This window comes from Haliotis rufescens, unplaced genomic scaffold (genome assembly GCF_023055435.1).
Source record: "Haliotis rufescens isolate VD_foot unplaced genomic scaffold, xgHalRufe1.0.p SCAF_24, whole genome shotgun sequence".
Lineage (NCBI taxonomy): Eukaryota > Metazoa > Mollusca > Gastropoda > Lepetellida > Haliotidae > Haliotis > Haliotis rufescens.
Genome location: NW_025963935.1, coordinates 10,462,529 through 10,488,476, shown reverse-complemented (window position 1 = coordinate 10,488,476; position 25,948 = coordinate 10,462,529). Strand labels below are relative to the sequence as shown.

Genomic DNA, 25,948 nt, shown 5'->3' with positions numbered 1-25,948 from the left:
ACACACGTTTTCTTGGAATCTACCGGTGATTCGGTCAAGACACACCCAATGATATAACTTTACAGTATTTTAATGCAAGGATCGGCAAAAGTTGTATCTGAAACTTTTTTTTTATCAGGAATAATATATTAGATGATATATTTAGATGCAGTTTTTACTAAACACATTTAAAATAATAATAACCCTAAGCGAAGCTGATCGCTATTGCCGGGTATTATTTTTTACATGGAACCAGTCTGACCAGTTACCGTCAAGGCTCCCGTGCACGTGATCGCGAGAATCGTCCAACAAAAACAAATATGACTTTTAATGAATCAAAGTATGGCATATATGATATATGTATCCATTCTCGGTCAACTAAAATTCCTTTCAAGGCATAAATAGCGGTAATCTGACCGTGGTTGCTGTTAATAATGGTGAGTTGTGCGATCTTCCGATCGCTTCATACACGATTTCGCCGAAATTAATAAAAACAATATTAAAAAGAATTTTGAATAAAATTAATGAAATAAGTTACAAACATGAGTCCAGATATACAAAGAACACTTTTTTTTTATAGCCAGACAGTGTAATTACATGAATAATTTGCGAACTTCAGTATGGATTTGTTGACATGGTATTTCCGGTGTTACGTGCTCACGGTAATGTCTTTCCATGGGGGAAAAACATCAAAACTCATTAATTCGTGTATAATGCGCAACCCCTTCTACACAGCTGTGTTTTTTGGAGAAAAAGTGTGCACTATACTCAAGAAAATACGGTAGGTAAAACTGTGTTATGAAAATATCGTATGTATCGCGATACATGCTTTCCAAATCGATGCATCGTATCGTGGGCTGTGCATCGGGATATAATACTGTATCGCCGTATCGTTACACCACTATCTGTCAGCAGACTTTATGGTGTCTCCCATCCTACGTGGCCAGACATTTTAATTGCTTTGTGTGTCATGGGGTTTATCATCTTCCCGAGGCAAGAGCGTCCACTAGCCTTTCTATCAAAGTCTTTTTTCCACCCTTGCCACGTCAAGCCCACTTTCCTGTGCTAAATATGATTGGACCATCGCACATATCGATAGTCCAATCAGAGAACATTTCACAAAATCAACATCCACGACTGGTAAACCTTCGTGTGAAAGTGATTTACTGCTGCCTGTCTTTGTTGACACGAATGTCATTCAGCCAGGGTAAAGTCAAGAAATGTGGCCTTGATGTGGCAAGGGTAGAAACTAGGCTTTGATATGGGCTGGTGGACACGCTTGCATCGGGAAGATGTAGAAACTAGGCTTTGATGTGGGCTAGTGGACACGCTTGCATCGGGAAGATGTAGAAACTAGGCTTTGATATGGGCTAGTGGACACGCTTGTATCGGGAAGATGTAGAAACTAGGCTTTGATATGGGCTGGTGGACACGCTTTTATCGGGAAGATGTAGAAACTAGGCTTTGATATGGGCTAGTGGACACGCTTGCATCGGGAAGATGTAGAAACTAGGCTTTGATATGGGCTGGTGGACATGCTTGCCTCGGGAAGATGTAGAAGCTAGGCTTTGATATGGGCTGGTGGACACGCTTGCCTCGGGAAGATGTAGAAACTAGGCTTTGATGTAGGCTCGTGGACACGCTTGCCTCGGGAAGATGTAGAAACTAGGCTTTGATATGGGCTAGTGGACACGCTTGCCTCTGGAAGATGTAGAAACTAGGCTTTGATATGGGCTAGTGGACATGCTTGCCTCGGGAAGATGTAGAAACTAGGCTTTGATATGGGCTAGTGGACACGCTTGCCTCGGGAAGATGTAGAAACTAGGCTTTGATATAGGCTAGTGGACACGCTTGCCTCGGGAAGATGTAGAAACTAGGCTTTGATGTAGGCTAGTGGACACGCTTGCCTCGGGAAGATGTAGAAACTAGGCCTTGATATGGGTTAGTGGACATGCTTGCCTCGGGAAGATGTAGAAACTAGGCCTTGATATGGGCTAGTGGACACGCTTGCCTCGGGAAGATGTAGAAACTAGGCTTTGATATAGGCTAGTGGACACGCTTGCATCGGGAAGATGTAGAAGCTAGGCTTTGATATGGGCTGGTGGACACGCTTTTATCGGGAAGATGTAGAAACTAGGCTTTGATATGGGCTAGTGGACACGCTTGCCTCGGGAAGATGTAGAAACTAGGCTTTGATATGGGCTAGTGGACACGCTTGCCTCTGGAAGATGTAGAAACTAGGCTTTGATATGGGCTAGTGGACACGCTTGCCTCGGGAAGATGTAGAAACTAGGCTTTGATATGGGCTGGTGGACACCATTGCCTCGGGAAGATGTAGAAACTAGGCTTTGATATGGGCTGGTGGACACGCTTGCCTCGGGAAGATGTAGAAACTAGGCTTTGATTTTGGCTAGTGGACATGCTTGCCTCAGGAAGATGTAGAAACTAGGCTTTGATATGGGCTGGTGGACACGCTTGCCTCGGGAAGATGTAGAAACTAGGCTTTGATATGGGCTAGTGGACACGCTTGCCTCTGGAAGATGTAGAAACTAGGCTTTGATATGGGCTGGTGGACACGCTTGCCTCTGGAAGATGTAGAAACTAGGCTTTGATATGGGCTAGTGGACATGCTTGCCTCGGGAAGATGTAGAAACTAGGCTTTGATATGGGCTAGTGGACACGCTTGCCTCGGGAAGATGTAGAAACTAGGCTTTGATATGGGCTTGTGGACATGCTTGCCTCGGGAAGATGTAGAAACTAGGCTTTGATATGGGCTGGTGGACATGCTTGCCTCGGGAAGATGTAGAAACTAGGCTTTGATATGGGCTAGTGGACGCGCTTGCCTCGGGAAGATGTAGAAACTAGGCTTTGATATGGGCTGGTGGACACGCTTGCCTCGGGAAGATGTAGAAACTAGGCTTTGATATGGGCTAGTGGACACGCTTGCCTCGGGAAGATGTAGAAACTAGGCTTTGATATGGGCTGGTGGACACCATTGCCTCGGGAAGATGTAGAAACTAGGCTTTGATATGGGCTGGTGGACATGCTTGCCTCGGGAAGATGTAGAAACTAGGCTTTGATTTTGGCTAGTGGACATGCTTGCCTCAGGAAGATGTAGAAACTAGGCTTTGATATGGGCTAGTGGACACGCTTGCCTCTGGAAGATGTAGAAACTAGGCTTTGATATGGGCTGGTGGACACGCTTGCCTCTGGAAGATGTAGAAACTAGGCTTTGATATGGGCTAGTGGACATGCTTGCCTCGGGAAGATGTAGAAACTAGGCTTTGATATGGGCTAGTGGACACGCTTGCCTCGGGAAGATGTAGAAACTAGGCTTTGATATGGGCTTGTGGACATGCTTGCCTCGGGAAGATGTAGAAACTAGGCTTTGATATGGGCTGGTGGACATGCTTGCCTCGGGAAGATGTAGAAACTAGGCTTTGATATGGGCTAGTGGACGCGCTTGCCTCGGGAAGATGTAGAAACTAGGCTTTGATATGGGCTGGTGGACACGCTTGCCTCGGGAAGATGTAGAAACTAGGCTTTGATATGGGCTAGTGGACACGCTTGCCTCGGGAAGATGTAGAAACTAGGCTTTGATATGGGCTGGTGGACACCATTGCCTCGGGAAGATGTAGAAACTAGGTTTTGATATGGGCTGGTGGACATGCTTGCCTCGGGAAGATGTAGAAACTAGGCTTTGATATGGGCTAGTGGACATGCTTGCCTCGGGAAGATGTAGAAACTAGGCTTTGATATGGGCTAGTTGACATGCTTGCCTCGGGAAGATGTAGAAACTAGGCTTTGATATGGGCTAGTGGACACGCTTGCCTCGGGAAGATGTAGAAACTAGGCTTTGATATGGGCTTGTGGACATGCTTGCCTCGGGAAGATGTAGAAACTAGGCTTTGATATGGGCTTGTGGACACGCTTGCCTCGGGAAGATGTAGAAACTAGGCTTTGATATGGGCTAGTGGACACGCTTGCCTCGGGAAGATGTAGAAACTAGGCTTTGATATGGGCTGGTGGACACGCTTGCCTCGGGAAGATGTAGAAACTAGGCTTTGATATGGGCTGGTGGACATGCTTGCCTCGGGAAGATGTAGAAACTAGGCTTTGATATGGGCTGGTGGACATGCTTGCCTCGGGAAGATGTAGAAACTAGGCTTTGATATGGGCTAGTGGACACGCTTGCCTCGGGAAGATGTAGAAACTAGGCTTTGATATGGGCTGGTGGACACGCTTGCCTCGGGAAGATGTAGAAACTAGACTTTGATATGGGCTGATGGACACGCTTGCCTCGGGAAGATGTAGAAACTAGGCTTTGATATGGGCTAGTGGACACGCTTGCCTCGGGAAGATGTAGAAACTAGGCTTTGATATGGGCTGGTGGACACGCTTGCCTCGGGAAGATGTAGAAACTAGGCTTTGATATGGGCTAGTGGACACGCTTGCCTCGGGAAGATGTAGAAACTAGGCTTTGATATGGGCTAGTGGACACGCTTGCATCGGGAAGATGTAGAAACTAGGCTTTGATATTGGCTAGTGGACACGCTTGCTTCGGGAAGATGTAGAGACTAGGCTTTGATATGGGCTAGTGGACACGCTTGCCTCGGGAAGATGTAGAAACTAGGCTTTGATATGGGCTAGTGGACATGCTTTCCTCGGGAAGAAGTAGAAACTAGGCTTTGATATGGGCTGGTGGACACGCTTGCATCGGGAAAATGTAGAAACTAGGCTTTGATATGGGCAAGTGGACACGCTTGCCTCGGGAAGATGTAGAAACTAGGCTTTGATATGGGCTGGTGGACATGCTTGCCTCGGGAAGATGTAGAAACTAGGCTTTGATATGGGCTGGTGGACACGCTTGCATCGGGAAGATGTAGAAACTAGGCTTTGATATGGGCTGGTGGACACGCTTGCCTCGGGAAGATGTAGAAACTAGGCTTTGATATGGGCTGGTGGACACGCTTGCCTCGGGAAGATGTAGAAACTAGGCTTTGATATGGGCTAGTGGACATGCTTGCCTCGGGAAGATGTAGAAACTAGGCTTTGATATGGGCTAGCGGACACGCTTGCCTCGGGAAGATGTAGAAACTAGGCTTTGATATGGGCTAGTGGACACGCTTGCTTCGGGAAGATAGGGCTTTATTACCTGTAGTTGGGGTTGTTGTTTCCTTGGAAACGTTTCCTCACGTGGGCTGCACATGTTTCTGGCTGTTCATGTTTCTTGGTTGAGTGTTTCATTGGGTTTTAGTTTAATTGCGCTTCTTCTTTTCCAATCGTTTTCTTTTAATTTTGTTTACGACCATCTGAATTAATTGTGTTTTCTTTATCCCACAATACTTTTTAGAGATTATATTTTTGAAATGTTATTTCATTTTCTTTGCTACCAACCAAATTGTGATTCTTTATATCAACCTTTCCGACAATACTTTTTACAGATCAGCAAAATATTTATGTCATTAAATAATATTTCAATTTGTATTTGCCATGTTTACTAACAATCAGATTGTTTTTTTCTTTCCTTCAACCCCCAACAATACTTTTTAAAGGCGAACTAGACCGCCTCTGTGGTCTTGTGGTAGAGCGTCCGCCCAGAGAGCGGAAGGTCCGGGGTTCGATCCCCGGCCGCGTCATACCAAAAGACGTTAAAAGATGGTACTTGTTGTTACCCTGTCTGGCGCTCGGCATTAAGGGGCAACATGGCAACAAGGACTGGTCGGCTCGGAGTCAGTATACTGTGTCTGAGTGGGGTATTCATGTTAAACTGCGGCAAGGTATCTCAGTGAGCTAGCACTATAAATCGGCATCAGTCCGGACTAGTACAAGCAGCCACACAAACACACACACGTACATGCACGTCGCTATATAAGTGCAATAATCTTGGACGCGACGTTAAACCCCATTTCACCTCACCTAAAGGCGACCTAGATCAGCTCCACTGTATAAATGCAAGCAAGGGATCATCACATGTCTCCCACATGTCTTTCACATATTTCAGAATGATAATTAAAAACATATGATGCTTTTTGTGTTTCTTTGAATGACAAGCCCGGAGTTATCTCCCCTCTCACATGACAGGATCAAAAGCAACCCAATAATACCTTGATGTTAGTTTTATATCTGATTGTGTTGTCTGATTCGCAAACAGGAATAATATTTAAAAATGCCTTATAGCTCTGTTTGTCCTAATGATGTGTTTGAACGGATTGTTTGCAGATATCGACAGCTCTCAATCCTTTGTGCAGAGTGGTGCCACCTATGGGTCCATGAGCTCAAATTTAGGTAAGAGTTGTGCCCCTTAGCTTGCCAGGATTTGAATCCCAGATTCGCCTCAATTGTGATTCTTGGTATGTTAAAACATGCTCATCGGTTTCCCCAAAATGGTCAGTGTCTTTGACTGCCCATGGCATGAGTTGGGTATCGTTCCCTCAGCCCATCATGAGACTGGCACACTGGTGTAACTGCAATCAGAGTTGCGTCCCTTTGGCACACCAGAACACTATGATCATGGGTTCAGATCCCACTTCGCCCCAATCATGGGTGGCGCAGTCGTCTAAGGCGCCGCGATTCGCTGTGCAGAGTTGCGTCCCTTGGGCACACCAGAACCCTATGATCATGGGTTCAGATCCCACTTCGACCTGATTATGTTTCTTAAGTTTGTAAGCACCATACCTGTGCTTGTGTGTTTCACTGAAGTGGTAAACGTCTGAGACCTGCATCACTTCAGGCTTTCCTCCCACATTAAGCTGACATGCCCCGATATAACCGGAATACTTTACAATGCTGTGTATAATCCAACCTCTGATGTGACAGAATTGTTCCAAACTGATACCCTGGTGTTCTGTTTTGCTAACTCAGCAAGTCTGAGACCAAAGTTGAATTGTTCGCCATATGTTTGTTGTATACTACTCACAAAAAGTTAAGGACCACACGATTCGTTCATATTACTATAACCCATGAAGATTCGGGGTAGAATAGGTCTTCAGCAACCCATGCTTGCCGTACGAGGCGACTGTGCTTGTCGTATGTGGTAACTGATGGGATCGGGTGGTAAGGCTCGCTGACTTGGTTGATGCATGTCATCGTATCCCAATTTGCGTAGATCATACTCATGATGTCAATCACTGGATTGTCTGGTCCAGACTCGATTGTTTACAGAGCACCGTCATATAGCTGGAATATTGCTGAGTGCGGCGTTAAACAACAAACAAACAAACAAAACATATTACTGTTGTTACTCTTTCATGGCATGATTAAATATGGTCATATGTAAGAATTGGGTGGTCCTTAACTTTTTTTGAGTTGTATATGACGAGACCACAACCAGGGTTGATTTGAGGTTTCATGAAAATAAACCTCTGAAATTAAACCTCTTACAGTATTTGAATGTGGTTGAACATGTATACAGCTTTAATCAACACTATTTACAGCTGGAATATTATTATTATGATATAGCTGGAATACTTTGACTGAAGCTTAAACAAAAGAAATAAAGCTGACATTTTATTCACATGCCATCAACATGCCACCAACATGCCATCAACATGCTATCAACATGCCATCAACGTGCCATCAACATGCTACCAACATGCCATCAACATGCCATCAACATGCCATCAACATGCTACCAACATGCCATCAACATGCCATCAACATGCTACCAACATGCCATCAACATGCCATCAACATGCTACCAACATGCCATCAACATGCTACCAACATGCCATCAACATCCTACCAACATGCCATCAACATGCCATCAACATGCTACCAACATGCCATCAACATGCCATCAACATGCCATCAACATGCTATCAACATGCCGCCAACATGCCATCAACATGCTACCAACATGCCATCAACATGCTACCAACATGCCATCAACATGCCATCAACATGCTACCAACATGCCATCAACATGCTACCAACATGCCATCAACATGCTACCAACATGCTATCAACATGCCATCACCATGCCATCAACATGCTACCAACATGCCATCAACATGCAATCAACATGCCATCAACATGCTATCAACATGCCACCAACATGCTATCAACATGCCATCAACATGCCATCAACATGCCATCACCATGCCATCACCATGCTATCAACATGCTACCAACATGCCATCAACATGCTACCAACATGCCATCAACATGCCATCAACATGCCATCAACATGCTACCAACATGCCATCAACATGCCATCAACATGCCATCAACATGCTACCAACATGCCATCAACATGCTACCAACATGCCATCAATAGGCTATCAACATGCTACCAACATGCCATCAACATGCTACCAACATGCCATCAACATGCCATCAACATGCCATCAACATGCTACCAACATGCCATCAACATGCCATCAACATGCCATCAACATGCCACCAACATGCCATCAACATGCTACCAACATGCCATCGATAGGCTATCAACATGCTACCAACATGCCATCAACATGCTACCAACATGCCATCAACATGCCATCAACATGCTACCAACATGCAATCAACATGCCATCAACATGCCCTCAACATGCCATCAACATGCTACCGACATGCCATCGATAGGCTATCAACATGCCATCAACATGCCATCAACATGCTACCAACATGCCATCAACATGCTATCAACATGCCACCAACATGCCATCAACATGCCATCAACATGCCACCAACATGCGATCAACATGCCATCAACATGCCATCAACATGCTACCAACATGCCATCAACATGCTACCAACATGCTACCAACATGCCATCAACATGCTACCAACATGCCATCAACATGCCATCAACATGCTATCAACATGCCATCAACATGCTACCAACATGCTACCAACATGCCATCACCATGCCACCAACATGCCATCAACATGCTACCAACATGCCATCAACATGCTACCGACATGCCATCGATAGGCTATCTAGCATGGTGTGCCTGGCCCAGATTGTTCAACATTCATCACAGTCACCTGACACCCTGTATGTTGCAGCGAAGGAGTTGGAGCCCGTTGTGCCAGGGCAGGCCACGCCGCCACAAACGCCACCTGGACATCATCGGGCTGATTCACTGGACGAGTCTGACGTTGACTTTCTACACGATGCTAATGAAGAGAAGGACATCTTTAGGACAAAGGTATGGTGGCCTCCTAGGACAGAGTCATGAGCTGCGTGCCTGTATTTCTGTCCTCCCATCCACGGTAGCAGTTAGATCCTTGGTACGACTCCCATCCATGGTAGCAGTTAGATCCTTGGTAGGACTTGCATCCATCGTAGCAGTTAGATCCTTGGTAGGACTCTCATCCATCGTAGCAGTTAGATCCTTGGTAGGACTTGCATCCATCGTAGTCGTTAGATCCTTGGTAGGACTCTCATCCATCGTAGCAGATAGATCCTTGGTAGGACTCCCATCCATCGTAGCAGTTAGATCCTTGGTAGGACTCCCATCCATCGTAGCAGTTAGATCCTTGGTAGGACTCCCATCCATGTTAATAGTTAGATCCTTGGTAGGACTCAAATCCATGTTAGTAGTTAGGTCCTTGGTAGGACTCGCATCCATGTTAGTCATTAGATCCTTGGTAGGACTCCCATCCATGGTAGCAGTTAGATCCTTGGTAGGACTCCCATCCATGGTAGCAGTTAGATCCTTGGTAGGACTCCCATCCATGGTAGCAGTTAGATCCTTGGTAGGACTCCTATCCATGGCAGCAGTTAGATCCTTGGTATGACTCCCATCCATGGCAGCAGTAAGATCCTTGTTACGACTCCCTTCCACGTTAGTAGTTAGATCCTTGGTAGGACTCCCATCCACATTAGCAGTTAGATATTTGGTACGACTCCCATCCATGGCAACAGTTAGATCCTTGGTAGGACTCCAATCCATCGTAGCAGTTAGATATTTGGTACGACTCCCATCCATGGCAACAGTTAGATCCTTGGTAAGACTCCAATCCATCGTAGCAGTTAGATCCTTGGTAAGACTCCCATCCATCGTAGCAGTTAGATCCTTGATATGACTCCCATCCATCGTAGTTGTTAGATCCTTGGTAGGACACCCATCCATCGTAGCAGTTAGATCCTTGGTATGACTCCCATCCATCGTAGCAGTTAGATCCTTGGTCGAACTCCCATCCATCGTAGTCGTTAGATCCTTGGTAGGACTCCCATCCATGGCAGCAGTTAGATCCTTGGTACGACTCCCATCCATGGCAGCAGTTAGATCCTTGGTACGACTCCCTTCCATGTTAGTAGTTAGATCCTTGGTAGGACTCCCATCCACGTTAGCAGTTAGATATTTGGTATGACTCCCATCCATGGCAACAGTTAGATCCTTGGTAGAACTCCCATCCATCGTAGCAGTTAGATCCTTGGTAGGACTCCCATCCATCGTAGTCGTTAGATCCTTGGTAGGACTCCCATCCATCGTAGCAGTTAGATCCTTGGTACGACTCCCATCCATCGTAGTCGTTAGGTCCTTGGTAGGACTCGCATCCATGTTAGTCATTAGATCCTTGGTAGGACTCCAATCCATGGTAGCAGTTAGATCCTTGGTAGGACTCCCATCCATGGCAGCAGTTAGATCCTTGGTACGACTCCCATCCATGGCAGCAGTTAGATCCTTGGTACGACTCCCTTCCATGTTAGTAGTTAGATCCTTGGTAGGACTCCCATCCACGTTAGCAGTTAGATATTTGGTACGACTCCCATCCATGGCAACAGTTAGATCCTTGGTAGAACTCCCATCCATCGTAGCAGTTAGATCCTTGGTAGGACTCCCATCCATCATAGCAGTTAGATCCTTGGTATGACTCCCATCCATCGTAGTCGTTAGATCCTTGGTACGACTCCCATCCATCGTAGCAGTTAGATCCTTGGTACGACTCCCATCCATCGTAGTCGTTAGATCCTTGGTAGGACTCTCATCCATCATCGTAACAGTTAGATCCTTGGTAGGATTCCCATCCATCGTAGCAGTTAGATCCTTGGTAGGACTCTCATCCATCATCGTAACAGTTTGATCCTTGGTAGGACTCGCGTCCATGTTAGTAGTTAGATCCTTGGTAGGACTCCCATCCATGTTAGTAGTTTGATCCTTAGAAGGACTCCCATCCATGGTAGCAGTTGGATCCTTGGTAGGACTCCCATCCATCGTAGCAGTTAGATCCTTGGTAGGACTCCCATCCATGGTAGCAGTTAGATCCTTGGTAGGACTCCTATCCATGGCAGCAGTTAGATCCTTGGTACGACTCCCATCCATGGCAGCAGTAAGATCCTTGGTACGACTCCCTTCCACGTTAGTAGTTAGATCCTTGGTAGGACTCCCATCCACGTTAGCAGTTAGATCCTTGGTACGGCTCCCATCCATGGCAACAGTTAGATCCTTGGTAGGACTCCCATCCATCGTAGCAGTTAGATCCTTGGTACGACTCCCATCCATCGTAGTCGTTAGATCCTTGGTAGGACTCCCATCCATCGTAGCAGTAAGATCCTTGGTATGACTCCCATCCATCGTAGTCGTTAGATCCTTGGTACGACTCCCATCCATCGTAGTCATTAGATCCTTGGTAGGACTCCCATCCATCGTAGCAGTTAGATCCTTGGTACGACTCCCATCCATCATAGTCGTTAGATCCTTGGTAGGACTCTCATCCATCGTAGTCGTGAGATCCTTGGTAGGACTCCCATCCATCGTAGCAGTTAGATCCTTGGTACGACTCCCATCCATCGTAGTCGTTAGATCCTTGGTAGGACTCTCATCCATCATCGTAACAGTTAGATCCTTGGTACGACTCCCATCCATCGTAGTCTTTAGATCCTTGGTAGGACTCGCCTCCATGCTGGTAGTTAGATCCTTGGTAGGACGTACAACCTCATTCGAACTCAGATCTTTGGTAGTATCTAGATCCTTGGTAGTACTCAAATCCATTTTAGGACTCAGATCCATTGTAATACTTAGTACTTAGATCCATGGTAGTACTTAGATCCATGGCAGTATCAGATCCTTAATAGGACACCCATCCATGGTAGTACTTAGATCCAAGGTAGTACTTAGATCTATGGTAGTACTTAGATCCATGGCAGTATTTAGATCCATTGTAATACTTAGATCCATGGCAGTATCAGATCCTTAATAGGACACCGATCCTTAATAGCACACCGATCCATGGTAGTACTTAGATCCATGGTAGTACTTACATCCATGGCAGTATCAGATCCTTAATAGGACACCGATCCATGGTAGTACTTAGATCCAAGGTAGTACTTAGATCCATGGTAGTACTTAGATCCATGGCAGTACTCAGATCCTTAATAGGACACCGATCCATGGTAGTACTTAGATCCATGGTAGTACTTAGATCCATGGTACTACTTCGATCCATGGCAGTACTCAGATCCTTAATAGGACACCGATCCATGGCAGTACTTAGATCCATGGTAGTACTTAGATCCATGGTAGTACTTCGATCCATGGCAGTACTCAGATCCTTAATAGGACACCGATCCATGGTAGTACTTAGATCCATGGTAGTACTTAGATCCATGGTAGTACTCAGATCCATGGTAGTACTTCGATCCATGGCAGTACTCAGATCCTTAATAGGACACCGATCCATGGTAGTACTAAGATCCATGGTAGTGCTTAGATCCATGGTAGTACTCAGATCCTTAGTAGGACACAGATCCTTAGTAGGACACAGATCCATGGTACGACTCAGATCCATGGTGGGTGATTATTTGTGTGGCTTAGTGCGTGGACCATTGCCTGTGTAAAACATCATTCACTGATTGCTTTCCAGACAGCCTTGTTTGTGTCCGACCTCGCACGGAAAAGTCGCAAGAAGTTGTCCAAGCTGTATAAGATCTACCACTGGTGAGTCCCTCTGTCATCCCCCTCTGTCATCCCCCTCCATCATCCCCCTCCGTCATCCCTCTCCGTCATCCCTCTCCATCATCCCCCTCTGTCATCCCCCTCCATCATCCCCCTCCATCATCCCCCTCCGTCATCCCCCTCCGTCATCCCCCTCCGTCATCCCTCTCCGTCATCCCTCTCCATCATCCCCCTCCATCATCCCCCTCCATCATCCCCCTCCGTCATCCCCCTCCGTCATCCCCCTCCATCATCCCCCTCCGTCATCCCCCTCCGTCATCCCTCTCCATCATCCCTCTCCATCATCCCCCTCCATCATCCCCCTCCGTCATCCCCCTCCGTCATCCCTCTCCATCATCCCCCTCCCCCTCCGTCATCCCTCTCCATCATCCTCCTCCATCATCCCCCTCCGTCATCCCCCTCCGTCATCCCCCTCCGTCATCCCCCTCCGTCATCCCTCTCCGTCATCCCCCTCCATCATCCCCCTCCATCATCCCCCTCCATCATCCCCCTCCATCATCCCTCTCCGTCATCCCTCTCCATCATCCCCCTCCGTCATCCCCCTCCGTCATCCCTCTCCATCATCCCCCTCCGTCATCCCTCTCCGGCATCCCTCTCCATCATGCCCCTCCATCATCCCCCTCCGTCATCACCCTCCGTCATCCCCCTCTGTCATCCCCCTCCGTCAGCTGTCTCCGTTAGCTCCAATGGGATGGTTTAATTTTTATTTCAACATGTGAGGCAAAATAAAAATAACAACACTTACTGTTATGGATGAAACTTGAAGTAGCAGATCCTGGTTAGAACAGGTCTTCAGCAACCCGACCGCCTCCGTGGTCTATTGGTAGAGCGTTTGCCCGGAGAGCGGAAGGTCCGGGGTTCGATCCCCAGCCGTGTCATACCAAAAGACGTTAAAAGATGGTACTTGTTGTTACCCTGTCTGGCGCTCGGCATTAAGGGGCTAAAACAAGGACTGGTCGGCTCGGAGTCAGTATACTGTGTCTGAGTGGGTTATTCATGTTAAACTGCGGCATGGTATCTCAGTGTGCTAGCACTATAAATCAGCATCAGTCCGGGCTAGTACAAGCAGCCACACACACACACACACGTGCATGCACATCGCTATATCAGTGCAATAATCTTGGACGCGACGTTAAACCCAATTTCACCTCACCTCACCTCACCTCACTTTGAAGGGTCACCTATGGATTCTACAGATGGCAAAATATCAGATCTCACCAGAAGATGGCTGCAGAATCGGTAGCTACTTTGCAAAGACCTACACTCCTTACCTAGCACACCACTGTTAAACAGGCCTTTTTGTCAATTTGTTGTCAATTCTTCAACTGTTCCAAGCTAGTTTAACATCTGCTGTAGCCACAATGGTCTCCATTCTGATTCCTGTAATATGGCCACAAGGTAGCCATCTTTGATTTTATAAAACAATTACCGTATTCGACGTAATAAGCGCCCAGGGCGCTCTCAAAATTAGAAATAGGGGGCTCTTATTAGAATATTATTTTGGTGGAAAAAACAGAGTTGAAAGATACATTTCGTGGTTTATGCTGACAGTCTGAACTGTTTATATACGACAGATATATTTTTCCAGATTAATTAAGGGGGCATATAACACACGAGTGGGTATTATACACGAATAAATAAGTCTTGTGTACATTGATCAATCGGAAGGGATGCTAATTTGGATTGTTCACTTGCCAATATATTAGCAAATATCGCCATGGGCGCTTATTAGAGCGGGGCGCTTATTACGTCGAATACGGTATCTATTATCAAAAGTATGGCTGCCTTCTGTCTCTCCCCTCCTACCTCCTTGGGTTGCTAGCTTAAATTTATCTCTGCTGTTTCCAGGAATCTGTTCACCATTGCTATCTTCTATGGACTGCCGGTAGCTCAACTGGTCATCACATACCAGAACGTAAGAGTAAAAAAAAAGGATGATTTTTAAATATTTTTTTCAGCAATTTATCTTCATCGGAACCTTAAATGACATAGAGACGTGTTCAATAGGTTTTCATTCTGCCTTTGGGGCGGTCGGGTAGCCTAGTGGTTAAAGCGTTGGCTCGTCACGCCGAAGACCTGGGTTCGATTCCCGACATGGGTACTATGTGTGAAGCCCATTTCTGGGGTCCCCCGCCGTGATATTGCTGGAATATTGCTAAAAGCGGCGTAAAACCATACTCACTCACTCACTCACTCACTCACTCACTCACTCACTCACTCACTCACTCATTCTGCCTTTGAAGAATGAACTCCGACATGATTGTGTTGTTGAAATTTGTGTCTGTACTCAGGGTGAACTAGTGAGCCAATATTAGATGGTATTCGGGATTCAGGGTGAACTAGTGAGCCAATATTAGATGGTATTCGGGATTCAGGGTGAACTAGTGAGCCAATATTAGATGGTATTTGGGATTCAGGGTGAACTAGTGAGCCAATATTAGATGGTATTTGGGATTCAGGGTGAACTAGTGAGCCAATATTAGATGGTATTTGGGATTCAGGGTGAACTAGTGAGCCAATATTAGATGGTATTCGGGATTCAGGGTGAACTAGTGAGCCAATATTAGATGGTATTTGGGATTCAGGGTGAACTAGTGAGTCCACATTAGATGGTATTTGGGATTCAGGGTGAACTAGTGAGCCAACATTAGTTGGTATTCGGGATTCAGGGTGAACTAGTGAGCCAACATTAGTTGGTATTTGGGATTCAGGGTGAACTAGTGAGCCAACATTAGTTGGTATTCGGGATTCAGGGTGAACTAGTGAGCCCACATTAGGTGGTATTCGGGATTCAGGGTGAACTAGTGAGCCAATATTAGATGGTATTCGGGATTCAGGGTGAACTAGTGAGCCCACATTAGGTGGTATTCGGGATTCAGGGTGAACTAGTGAGCCAACATTAGATGGTATTCGGGATTCAGGGTGAACTAGTGAGCCAACATTAGATGGTATTCGGGATTCAGGGTGAACTAGTGAGCCCACATTAGATGGTATTCGGGATTCAGGGTGAACTAGTGAGCCCACATTAGATGGTATTTGGGATTCAGGGTGAACTAGTGAGCCCTCATTATGATCTACAATGTAGATATATGGAATACTAAACAAGCTCCTGTGTAATACCAATTTTATGAAACGAGTTTCATAAAATTGGTATTACACTGTAGTGAGTTTAGTATTTTATTTATTACTTGCCATTTATCACTTTTTTTAGAATTTCACTGTCGTGTATGAATAGGCAGACACCTACACGATCCACAACGTAATCCAATTGAATTTAACAGAATAATACTTTTCCGTTCCACAAAGTTATCATAGCGCTAAGGTTATCATAACAGAAACTTACGACTGTCGTTGCGCTAAAATACGATCGCGTCACAATACTCTATGACGTGATTTGTGGAATTTTGTCGCAAGATCCATCGGCGAAACAATGCCATGTGCTCAGCCTAGCAACAGGGTTGCTGGGGTCATTGAGTGTGCATAAGCTCCTCTCAGTGGTCTATCATCTCCTCACGCAATGTCGCTGAATAAGCCAAGTGATGTTGAGAGCTCTCAATGTTTGTCAGTGGAACTTGTTCCCGCAGTACATAAGCACACGCTTTGGTATCACACAATGTATAATACAGCTGCATGTTTATTAAACGGGTGAACTCTTCACGGGCAAGTAATACATCGCTTGATCTCACCAAAGCTATATCTCCTGTGGCAGCCAGTTTCGGATGATAAATAGAGAATCTCACCCGAGTGTCTTTTGATATCAAATATATCAACACGAGTTGATAAAAGTGGGAAAACTCCGAGGCTTGCCGAGGATTTTTTTCCACTTTTATCAATGAATCATCCAAAAGAAATAGAAAGTAATAAGCAGTGTCTTAAGTGTAAAAAGTACTGCTAACAGCTTCAGTAGCAAAGCTGTTAGTGATGTCATTTGACCAATGACGTCACAATGGTCTGCAAAGCATTGTGATGCAATTTCATTGCAGCAATATCTACAGTATAGATATCAACCATATCTCCTGTGGGAGCAAGTTTCGGATGATAAACGTGGTTAAACAACTGCTGGCTTACACTTGTGCTCATAATATCAATCACCGGTTAGTGAAGTCATGTTGTGTTGTCGCAGGTTCTGGTTGCAACTGGGAATGAAGACCTGTGCTACTACAACTTTGACTGCGCCCACCCCCTCGGCGTCCTCAGCTGCTTCAACAACGTCTTCAGCAACATCGGCTATGTCCTGCTCGGGATACTCTTCATCCTCCTAGTCTGGCACAGGTAACGCATCCATCGTTTTTTTATGACCTGGAAATTCTTCAAAAAGAATATGCGCAACAGACCATCTTATGAGACAGTATTTACCTGTGTGAGATTTGTTTGTGAGATTTGATTTGTTTGTTGTTTAACGCCATAATATTCCAGCTATACAGTCTGTAAATAATCGAGTCTGGATCAGACAGTCCCGTGATTGACATCATGAGCATCATCTACCTGAAGCAAGGGAGTTAATTGATTGTCAAACTGTTCAAGGTTATGTCCCTTCTATGCCTCTCCTATTGACCAATCAGGTTCCACCTCTCATATCACTTCCATTTGCTTCAAAGAAAATGGCGGCGCCCAGTCATGACGATCTGATTGATAAGCAAGATCTACAGTCAAGTCTCGTTTATCCGACACTCGTTAATCCGACAATCAGCTTTATCCGACACAAATGATTGGAACCGATTAAATCGGTGCTATTTAGACCCGTTAATCCGACAGTCTCGCACTCCGACTCCGACACACCTAATGTGCAACGAATTGCTGAAATCACTCATTAATCAGTCTCGTTAATCCGACACAGTGATCAGAGTACTCCGCGGTCATCTGCGAGTACATAGCCCTGTGTTTTGTTGCGAGACGAGTCGGCGACTAGCTGCATATTTCAACAGCTGCAGAGATAAACGTGCTTAACAATAAATAATTACTGCTTTAAATACACAAAACAGGATTAATCACATGCCTAGATTACCTCAATCTCATAAAATTGGATACAAGTTCTCGCTACCACTGCGCACATCCCATTACCGGTCATGTCAGAATGACCTTTCGCGAACTTTGACCTACCAATGAAATTACTAACAGGAAGTCGACATTAGTCACTAAGAAAGCAGCTTTCATCAGCATTGCAGCACTAGTTTCAAATTGGCGACTTCCATTCCAGACTATGCTTTAAAAAGTATTTTGAATCAGTCATACAGTCCGTAACAGTAGTTTTGTGTTAAACTTAAGAGGTTGCATGATTAGAAAACATATTCTGCTAACAATGTAACACAACAGTATGAATATTTCCTTTTTCCTTTTTTTATTACTTGTTCATCTCGTTATCTATCGTGTAGTTGTCCAATTTTCGATCACAAACGTTGATACTACCTAAATTTGTTGAACCGACATACTCGTTAATCCGACATGTCGGATTAACGGGACTTCACTGTATATTGTAATAAAAGGGTCTGATGTCGCGAAGTGCTTTAAATCACGTGAGCACCTTGATTAAAAACATGAAGGGATTTGGAAAATATTGTTGACACTAAGTTGACGGCACACATGCTTTGCAAATCCTACAATCGACCGAAATCTGCACGGCAAGTTGACGAACCGGATTTTGATTTCGATACACAATTATGTCTCCATAATTGCAGCCTAGTTTGGCAAGGGTGGAAACTGGACTTTTATAGTCAGTTAACTCCCTTACTTTGGGAAGATGAATGAGCACTGATCCACGCAATGGGGATACGATGACATGCATCAACCAAGTCAGCAAGCCTGAACACCCGATTCGGTTAGACACCTCTTATGACGGGCATTGTCGCCTTTTACGGCAAGCATGGGTTGCTGAAGACCTATTTTACCCAGATCGTTATGGAGACCAAAGTGAGAAGACCAAATTTTATCATTCATTCACATCTGTGGTGCAGTAGATGGGGTGTCTGTCCAGACAGCGGAAGGTCGGTGGTTCGAAACCCAGACTGCTTCATACCAATATGATATAAAATGTCAATGCCTAATAGAATAACAAGTCTTTATTATGCTCTGAAACATTCCATACTGTCGTGTAGCTGGAATATTGCTAAATGTGGTTAAACAACAAACAAACAAGCCAGCAAATGCTGGCTTACACTTTGAGAATAAGCGCAAAATCGATGTGCTCATAACAGAGCTCCAGATAAGCTGCGTATCTGCGTGAAATACGCATCAGAAATACAGAAATACGCAGTAAAAAATAATCCAAGCGTATCAAATACGCAACGAACATTACAGATACGCTACAAAAACAGATTTTGTGCGTATCATCAAAATATTGTGAAGTAACCCTGCGTATTCGATTAGCAAATCAGCAACTTATTTTGAAATTATAAACGTGCATTCCGTCAACCTTGCCAAACTCCCCGATGACAGTCACATCATGATCATTTGCCATCACACTTTCTTGTGGAAGTATCGTGGTATTTTTGAGTCCTATAAAGCTCTCAAACCCACACCATACCAGTTTGCAGGGACTAGATGAATAGTGTTTTTAAATATTTAACTTAAATACCCACATGTGTAAAAACTAGTGGGTAACAGAAATTTGAATACGCAGATAGAATTACTGATACCCAGTGATTTTAAAATGCATGGGTAAAATACCCACAACACCAAAAGCTTATCTGGAGCTCTGCTCATAATATCAATCACATTTCATTCGACATGAAAAGCAAAATAACGGTGAATATTTTGTGAATGGATCACTGATAACTAAAAAAAGTACTCATGGAAATGAAAAAAACCTATTTTGCTGGATTTAATAATCGACACAAAGCATTACGTAGATGTAAATACGTAATAACAAAACAACTGGAAAAGTACTAGTCTGGATTTGCTAGTTTTATCTCAGTGCTCAATACAAAATGTACTTTACAGGAGGTAATTTGTAGGCACTTTCAACATTCAAAAATAAAACTAATTCCAAACTGACATGGCAGAAACAGGCTATAGGAATTGTGCAAATAAGCCTGGAAAAAGTTATCAAAACAACAATAAAAGTAACAGCTATGTTTATGTACATAATAATAATGGCATGTAAGTTGTTGTTTGAGAAGGTAATATGTTACTTTTACGTTCTGATATTTTGACAGTGATTCACTATCCCACAATGCCACTCACAAATCACTAACCACTGACAAATCACATGCACGTGGGTTTCAAGCACCAGTTTTCACCTGTCGTCAAGGTGTCATAGGTCATGGACATTCACCTTGATCTACTAACACCTGGTTATGCTCAGTTTCACGATAGTCTGTTTTGTTCATATTTTTACACACTTTTACGTGTAAAAAGACATAAAAACCTTTGATACGCTGTATTTGTGCCAAGGCCCAAATAGTACTACCGTATTCGACGTAATAAGCGCCCAGGGCGCTCTCAAAATTAGAAATAGGGCGCTCTTATTAGAATATTATTTTGGTGGGAAAAAACAGAGTGGAAAGATAAATTTCGTGGTTTATGCTGACGGCCTGAACTTTTTATATACTGTTTAATTGCCCATAATTAAGGGTGCATATAACACACGAGTGCGTATTATACACGAATAAATAAGTCTTGTGTACATTGATCAATCGGAAGGGGTGCTAATTGGGATTGTTCACTTGCCAATATATTAGCAAATATCGCCGTGGGCGCTTATTAGAGCGGGGCGCTTATTACGTCGAATACGGTAATTGAGTTGTTTGAATATTTATATATTTTGTATATTAACTACATTTATTTAAAATCTGAGATCGAAAAAACAGTTTTTTTTCATTTCCGTGAGTACTTAAGCCCTGCGTGAGTACTTTAGCCCTGCGTGAGTACTTTAGCCCTGCCCTGCCGATAGCACCCTCCATTCACAACAAGATATGTGTTTGTTGCATGCCTTGTTGACTGGCGCTCGGCATTAAGGGGCTAAAACAAGGACTGGTCGGCTCGGAGTCAGTATACTGTGTCTGAGTGGGGTATTCCTGTTGAACTGCGGCATGGTATCTCAGTGAGCTAGCACTATACAGGGATAGAACGAGGACTGGTCGGCTCGGAGTCAGTATACTGTGTCTGAGTGGGGTATTCATGTTAAACTGCGGCATGGTATCTCAGTGAGCTAGCACTATAAATCGGCATCAGTCCGGACTAGTACAAGCAGCCACAAACACGCACGTGCATGCACGTCGCTATATAAACGATGGTACTTGTTGTTACCCTGTCTGGCGCTCGGCATTAAGGGGCTAAAACAAGGACTGGTCGACTCGGAGTCAGTATACTGTGTCTGAGTGGGGTATTCATGTTAAACTGCGGCATGGTATCTCAGTGAGCTAGCACTATAAATCGGCATCAGTCCGGACTAGTACAAGCAGCCACACACACGCACGTGCATGCACGTCGCTATATAAACGATGGTACTTGTTGTTACCCTGTCTGGCGCTCGACATTAAGGGGCTAAAACAAGGACTGGTCAGCTCGGAGTCAGTATACTGTGTCTGAGTGGGGTATCCATGTTGAACTGTGGCATGGTATCTCAGTGGACTAGCACTATACGGGGATAGAACAAGGACTGGTCGGCTTGGAGTCAGTATACTGTGTCTGAGTGGGGTATTCATGTTGAACTGCGGCGTGGTATCTCAGTGGGCTAGCACTATACAGGGATAGAACAAGGACTGGTCGGCACGGAGTCAGTATACTGTGTCTGAATGGGGTATTCATGTTGAACTGCGGCATGGTATCTCAGTGGGCCTGTACTATAGGGGATAAAACAAGGACTGGTCGGCTCGGAGTCAGTATACTGTGTCTGAATGGGGTATTCCTGTTGAACTGTGTCATGGTATCTCAGTTGACTAGCACTATACGGGGATAGAACAAGGACTGGTCAGCTCGGAGTCAGTATACTGTGTCTGAGTGGGGTATTCATGTTGAACTGTGGCATGGTATCTCAGTTGACTAGCACTATACGGGGATAGAACAAGGACTGGTCAGCTCGGAGTCAGTATACTGTGTCTGAGTGGGGTATTCATGTTGAACTGTGGCATGGTATCTCATTTGACTAGCACTATACGGGGATAGAACAAGGACTGGTCAGCTCGGAGTCAGTATACTGTGTCTGAGTGGGGTATTCATGTTGAACTGCGGCATGGTATCTCAGTTGACTAGCACTATACGGGGATAGAACAAGGACTGGTCAGCTCGGAGTCAGTATACTGTGTCTGAGTGGGGTATTCATGTTGAACTGCGGCATGGTATCTCAGTGGGCTAGCACTATACAGGGATAGAACAAGGACTGGTCGGCTCGGAGTCAGTATACTGTGTCTGAGTGGGGTATTCATGTTGAACTGCGGCATGGTATCTCAGTGGGCTAGAACTATACAGGGATAGAACAAGGACTGGTCAGCTCGGAGTCAGTATACTGTGTCTGAGTGGGGTCTTCATGTCAAACTGCGGCATGGTATCTCAGTGGGCTGGCACTATACAGGGATAGAACAAGGACTGGTCGGCTCGGAGTCAGTATACTGTGTCTGAGTGGGGTATTCCTGTTGAACTGCGGCATGGTATCTCAGTGGGCTAGCACTATACAGGGATAGAACAAGGAGTGGTCAGCTCGGAGTCAGTATACTGTGTCTGAGTGGGGTATTCATGTTGAACTGCGGCATGGTATCTCAGCGGGCTAGCACTATAAGGGGCTAAAACAAGGACTGGTCGGCTCGGAGTCAGTATACTGTGTCTGAGTGGGGTATTCATGTTGAACTGCGGCATGGTATCTCAGTGAGCTAACACTATACGGGGCTAAAACAAGGACTGGTCGGCTCGGAGTCAGTATACTGTGTCTGAGTGGGGTATTCATGTTAAACTGCGGCATGGTATCTCAGCGGGCTAGCACTATACAGGGATAGAACAAGGACTGGTCAGCTCGGAGTCAGTGTACTGTGTCTGAGTAGGGTATTCATGTTAAACTGCGGCATGGTATCCAGTGGGTCAGCACTATACGGGGATAGAACGAGGACTACTTGGCTTGGAGTCAGTATACTGTGTCTGAGTGGGGTATTCCTGTTGAACTGTGGCATGGTATCTCAGTGGACTAGCACTATACAGGGATAGAACAAGGACTGGTCAGCTCGGAGTCAGTGTACTGTGTCTGAGTGGGGTATTCATGTTGAACTGCGGCATGGTATCTCAGTGGACCTGCACTATACAGGGATAGAACAAGGACTGGTCAGCTCGGAGTCAGTGTACTGTGTCTGAGTGGGGTATCCATGTTGAACTGCGGCATGGTATCTCAGTGGGCTAGCACTATACAGGGATAGAACAAAGACTGGTCGGCTCGGAGTCAGTATACTGTGTCTGAGTGGGGTATTCATGTTGAACTGCGGCATGGTATCTCAGCAGGCTAGCACTATACAGGGATAGAACAAGGACTGGCTGGCTCGGAGTCAGTATACTGTGTCTGAGTGGGGTATTCATGTTAAACTGCGGCATGGTATCTCAGTGGGCTAGCACTATACAGGGATAGAACGAGGACTGGTCAGCTCGGAGTCAGTATACTGTGTCTGAGTGGGGTATTCATGTTGAACTGCGGCATGGTATCTCAGCAGGCTAGCACTATACAGGGATAGAACAAGGACTGGCTGGCTCGGAGTCAGTATACTGTGTCTGAGTGGGGTATTCATGTTAAACTGCGGCATGGTATCTCAGTGGGCTAGCACTATACAGGGATAGAACGAGGACTGGTCGGCTCGGAGTCAGTATACTGTGTCTGAGTAGGGTATTCTGCGGTATGGTATCTCAGTGGGCTAGCACTATGACACTGGCATTAGTCCAGACCAGTCCAAGTCAGGAAACACGCAATTGCAAGCATGTGGCTATGTAAGTGAAATTATTTGATCGCAAAGTGAAAATGTCCTTTCAGCTCTCACCTCAAGACTTTAAGATGTCTATCTCGATGTTTCAGAGATTCTTCACACAAGAGGCTGGTGAGAGAGCACGGAGATGTGGAACAGGTATGAAGTACAGTGAATAGAAAGATATTTTCTTATGGTATGCTCAGTGAGAAGAGAAACAATGATCATGTACATATTAATGACTTACAGTTTAAGGTTTGAAGCAGGGTTTCCTCCCTCCATACCTCCCCTCTCTTCCAACACTCACTCACTCACTCACTCACTCAACCAGATCACTCACTCACTCACTCACTCACTCACTCACTCACTCACTCACTCACTCTGATAAAAAAATCACCACGATAAGAAAACTCACTCACTCACTCACTCTGATAAAAAAAACTCATCCGATAAGAAAACTCACTCACTCACTCACTCACTCACTCACTCACTCACTCACTCACTCACTCACTCACTCACTCTGATAAAAAAAACTCACCCGATAAGAAAACTCACTCACTCACTCACTCACTCTGATAAAAAAACTCACCCGATAAGAAAACTCACTCACTCACTCATTCACTCACTCTGATTAAAAAAACTCACCCGATAAGAAAACACACTCACTGATAAAAAACTCACCCTGATAAGAAAACTCACTCACTCACTCACTCTGATAAAAAAAACTCACCCGATAAGAAAACTCACTCACTCAATCTGATTAAAAAAAACTCACCCGATAAGAAAACACACTCACTGATAAAAAACTCACCCTGATAAGAAAACTCACTCACTCACTCACTCTGATTAAAAAAAACTCACCCGATAAGAACTCACGCACTCACGCACTCACTCACTCACTCTGATTAAAAAAAACTCACCCGATAAGAACTCACGCACTCACGCACTCACTCACTCACTCTGATAAAAAAACTCACCCCGATAAGAAAACTCACTCACTCACTCACTTACTCACTCACTCACTTACTCACTCACTCACTCACTCACTCACTCACTCACTCTGATTAAAAAAACTCACCCGATAAGAAAACTCACTCACTCACTCACTCACTCACTCACTCTGATAAAAAAAACTCTTCCCTGAGTGTGTTGTTTGTTGTTTCAGAGGTTTGGCATCCCACAGCACTTCGGCCTGTTCTATGCGATGGGTGTTGCCCTGGTGATGGAGGGCGTGATGAGCGCCTGCTACCACGTGTGCCCCAACTACTCCAACTTCCAGTTTGGTGAGGACCGACAGTATCCATAGAAACCGATGCTTCAAGTGTGCCTGGGGGCACGGGTGGCCCAGTCGTCTAAGGCGCCACAATTCGCTGTGCAGAGTTGCGTCTCTTGGGCACGCCAGAAACCTATGATTGTGGGTTCGAATCCCAGTTCGCCCCGATTATGTTTCTAGGTTTGTCAGCACCATACCTGTGCTTGTGGGTTTCACCAAAGTGGTAAACGTCTGAGACCTGCATCACTTCGGGTTTTCCTCCCACAATAAGCTGACACGCCGTGATATAACTGGAATACTGTTAAAAGGGGCACTAAACCCAACCCCGGCGTTAGAAATTGGCACTAGTCCTGTAGTCCTTGCCAAACTGCTAAATAGTAACGATATCATAAGGACTCGTAGAAATTTGCCCTTTTTAAGGGTTTTCATCATGTTATTATCATAAGGAGAGTGGATGAAACCTGTTAGTTTCTACAGCAGCAACCCACTCACTTAGGATGTAGAATTTCTGTCAGTAAAGTCCTATGAGTCCTGAAATATTCCTGTGTTTCAGACACGTCGTTCATGTACATCATAGCGTGTTTGTGTATGCTGAAGATCTACCAGTCCCGCCATCCTGACATCAACGCCAAGGCGTACCAGGCGTATCTGTGCATGGCACTCGTTATCTTCATGGCCGTAATCGGAGTGGTAAGGTTGTTTAATATGTACAGTTAATCCGATGAACTCAGTTTCATAATTATAATCTGATAAAGGATTCCAGTCTGTACACAATCTCATTATGATCAGATCTTAGATCTCGCTACCGCTAAACAGGGATCTGAGGACATCACATTACGGGGCACGTCAGACCGACCTTGCACGAACTTTGACCGACCAATAGAATGACCAATCAGAAGGCAGCTTTCTCGTGCTTT

The 25,948-nt window shown here is 45.1% G+C and overlaps 1 protein-coding gene across 3 annotated transcripts in view; it reads left to right on the top strand.

Annotated features, from left to right (window-relative positions):
• LOC124111678 (SID1 transmembrane family member 1-like) overlaps positions 1-25,948 on the top strand; it is a 69,580-nt gene that overhangs the window by 29,803 nt on the left and 13,829 nt on the right. For all 3 annotated transcript variants that reach the window (XM_048402157.1, XM_048402156.1, XM_048402155.1), the window contains 8 exons: positions 6,202-6,267; positions 8,992-9,134; positions 12,796-12,869; positions 14,736-14,802; positions 17,011-17,159; positions 23,869-23,917; positions 24,924-25,041; positions 25,585-25,721. In XM_048402157.1, coding sequence (XP_048258114.1) covers positions 6,202-6,267; positions 8,992-9,134; positions 12,796-12,869; positions 14,736-14,802; positions 17,011-17,159; positions 23,869-23,917; positions 24,924-25,041; positions 25,585-25,721 — 803 coding nt within the window. The remainder of the gene's footprint in view (positions 1-6,201; positions 6,268-8,991; positions 9,135-12,795; positions 12,870-14,735; positions 14,803-17,010; positions 17,160-23,868; positions 23,918-24,923; positions 25,042-25,584; positions 25,722-25,948) is intronic.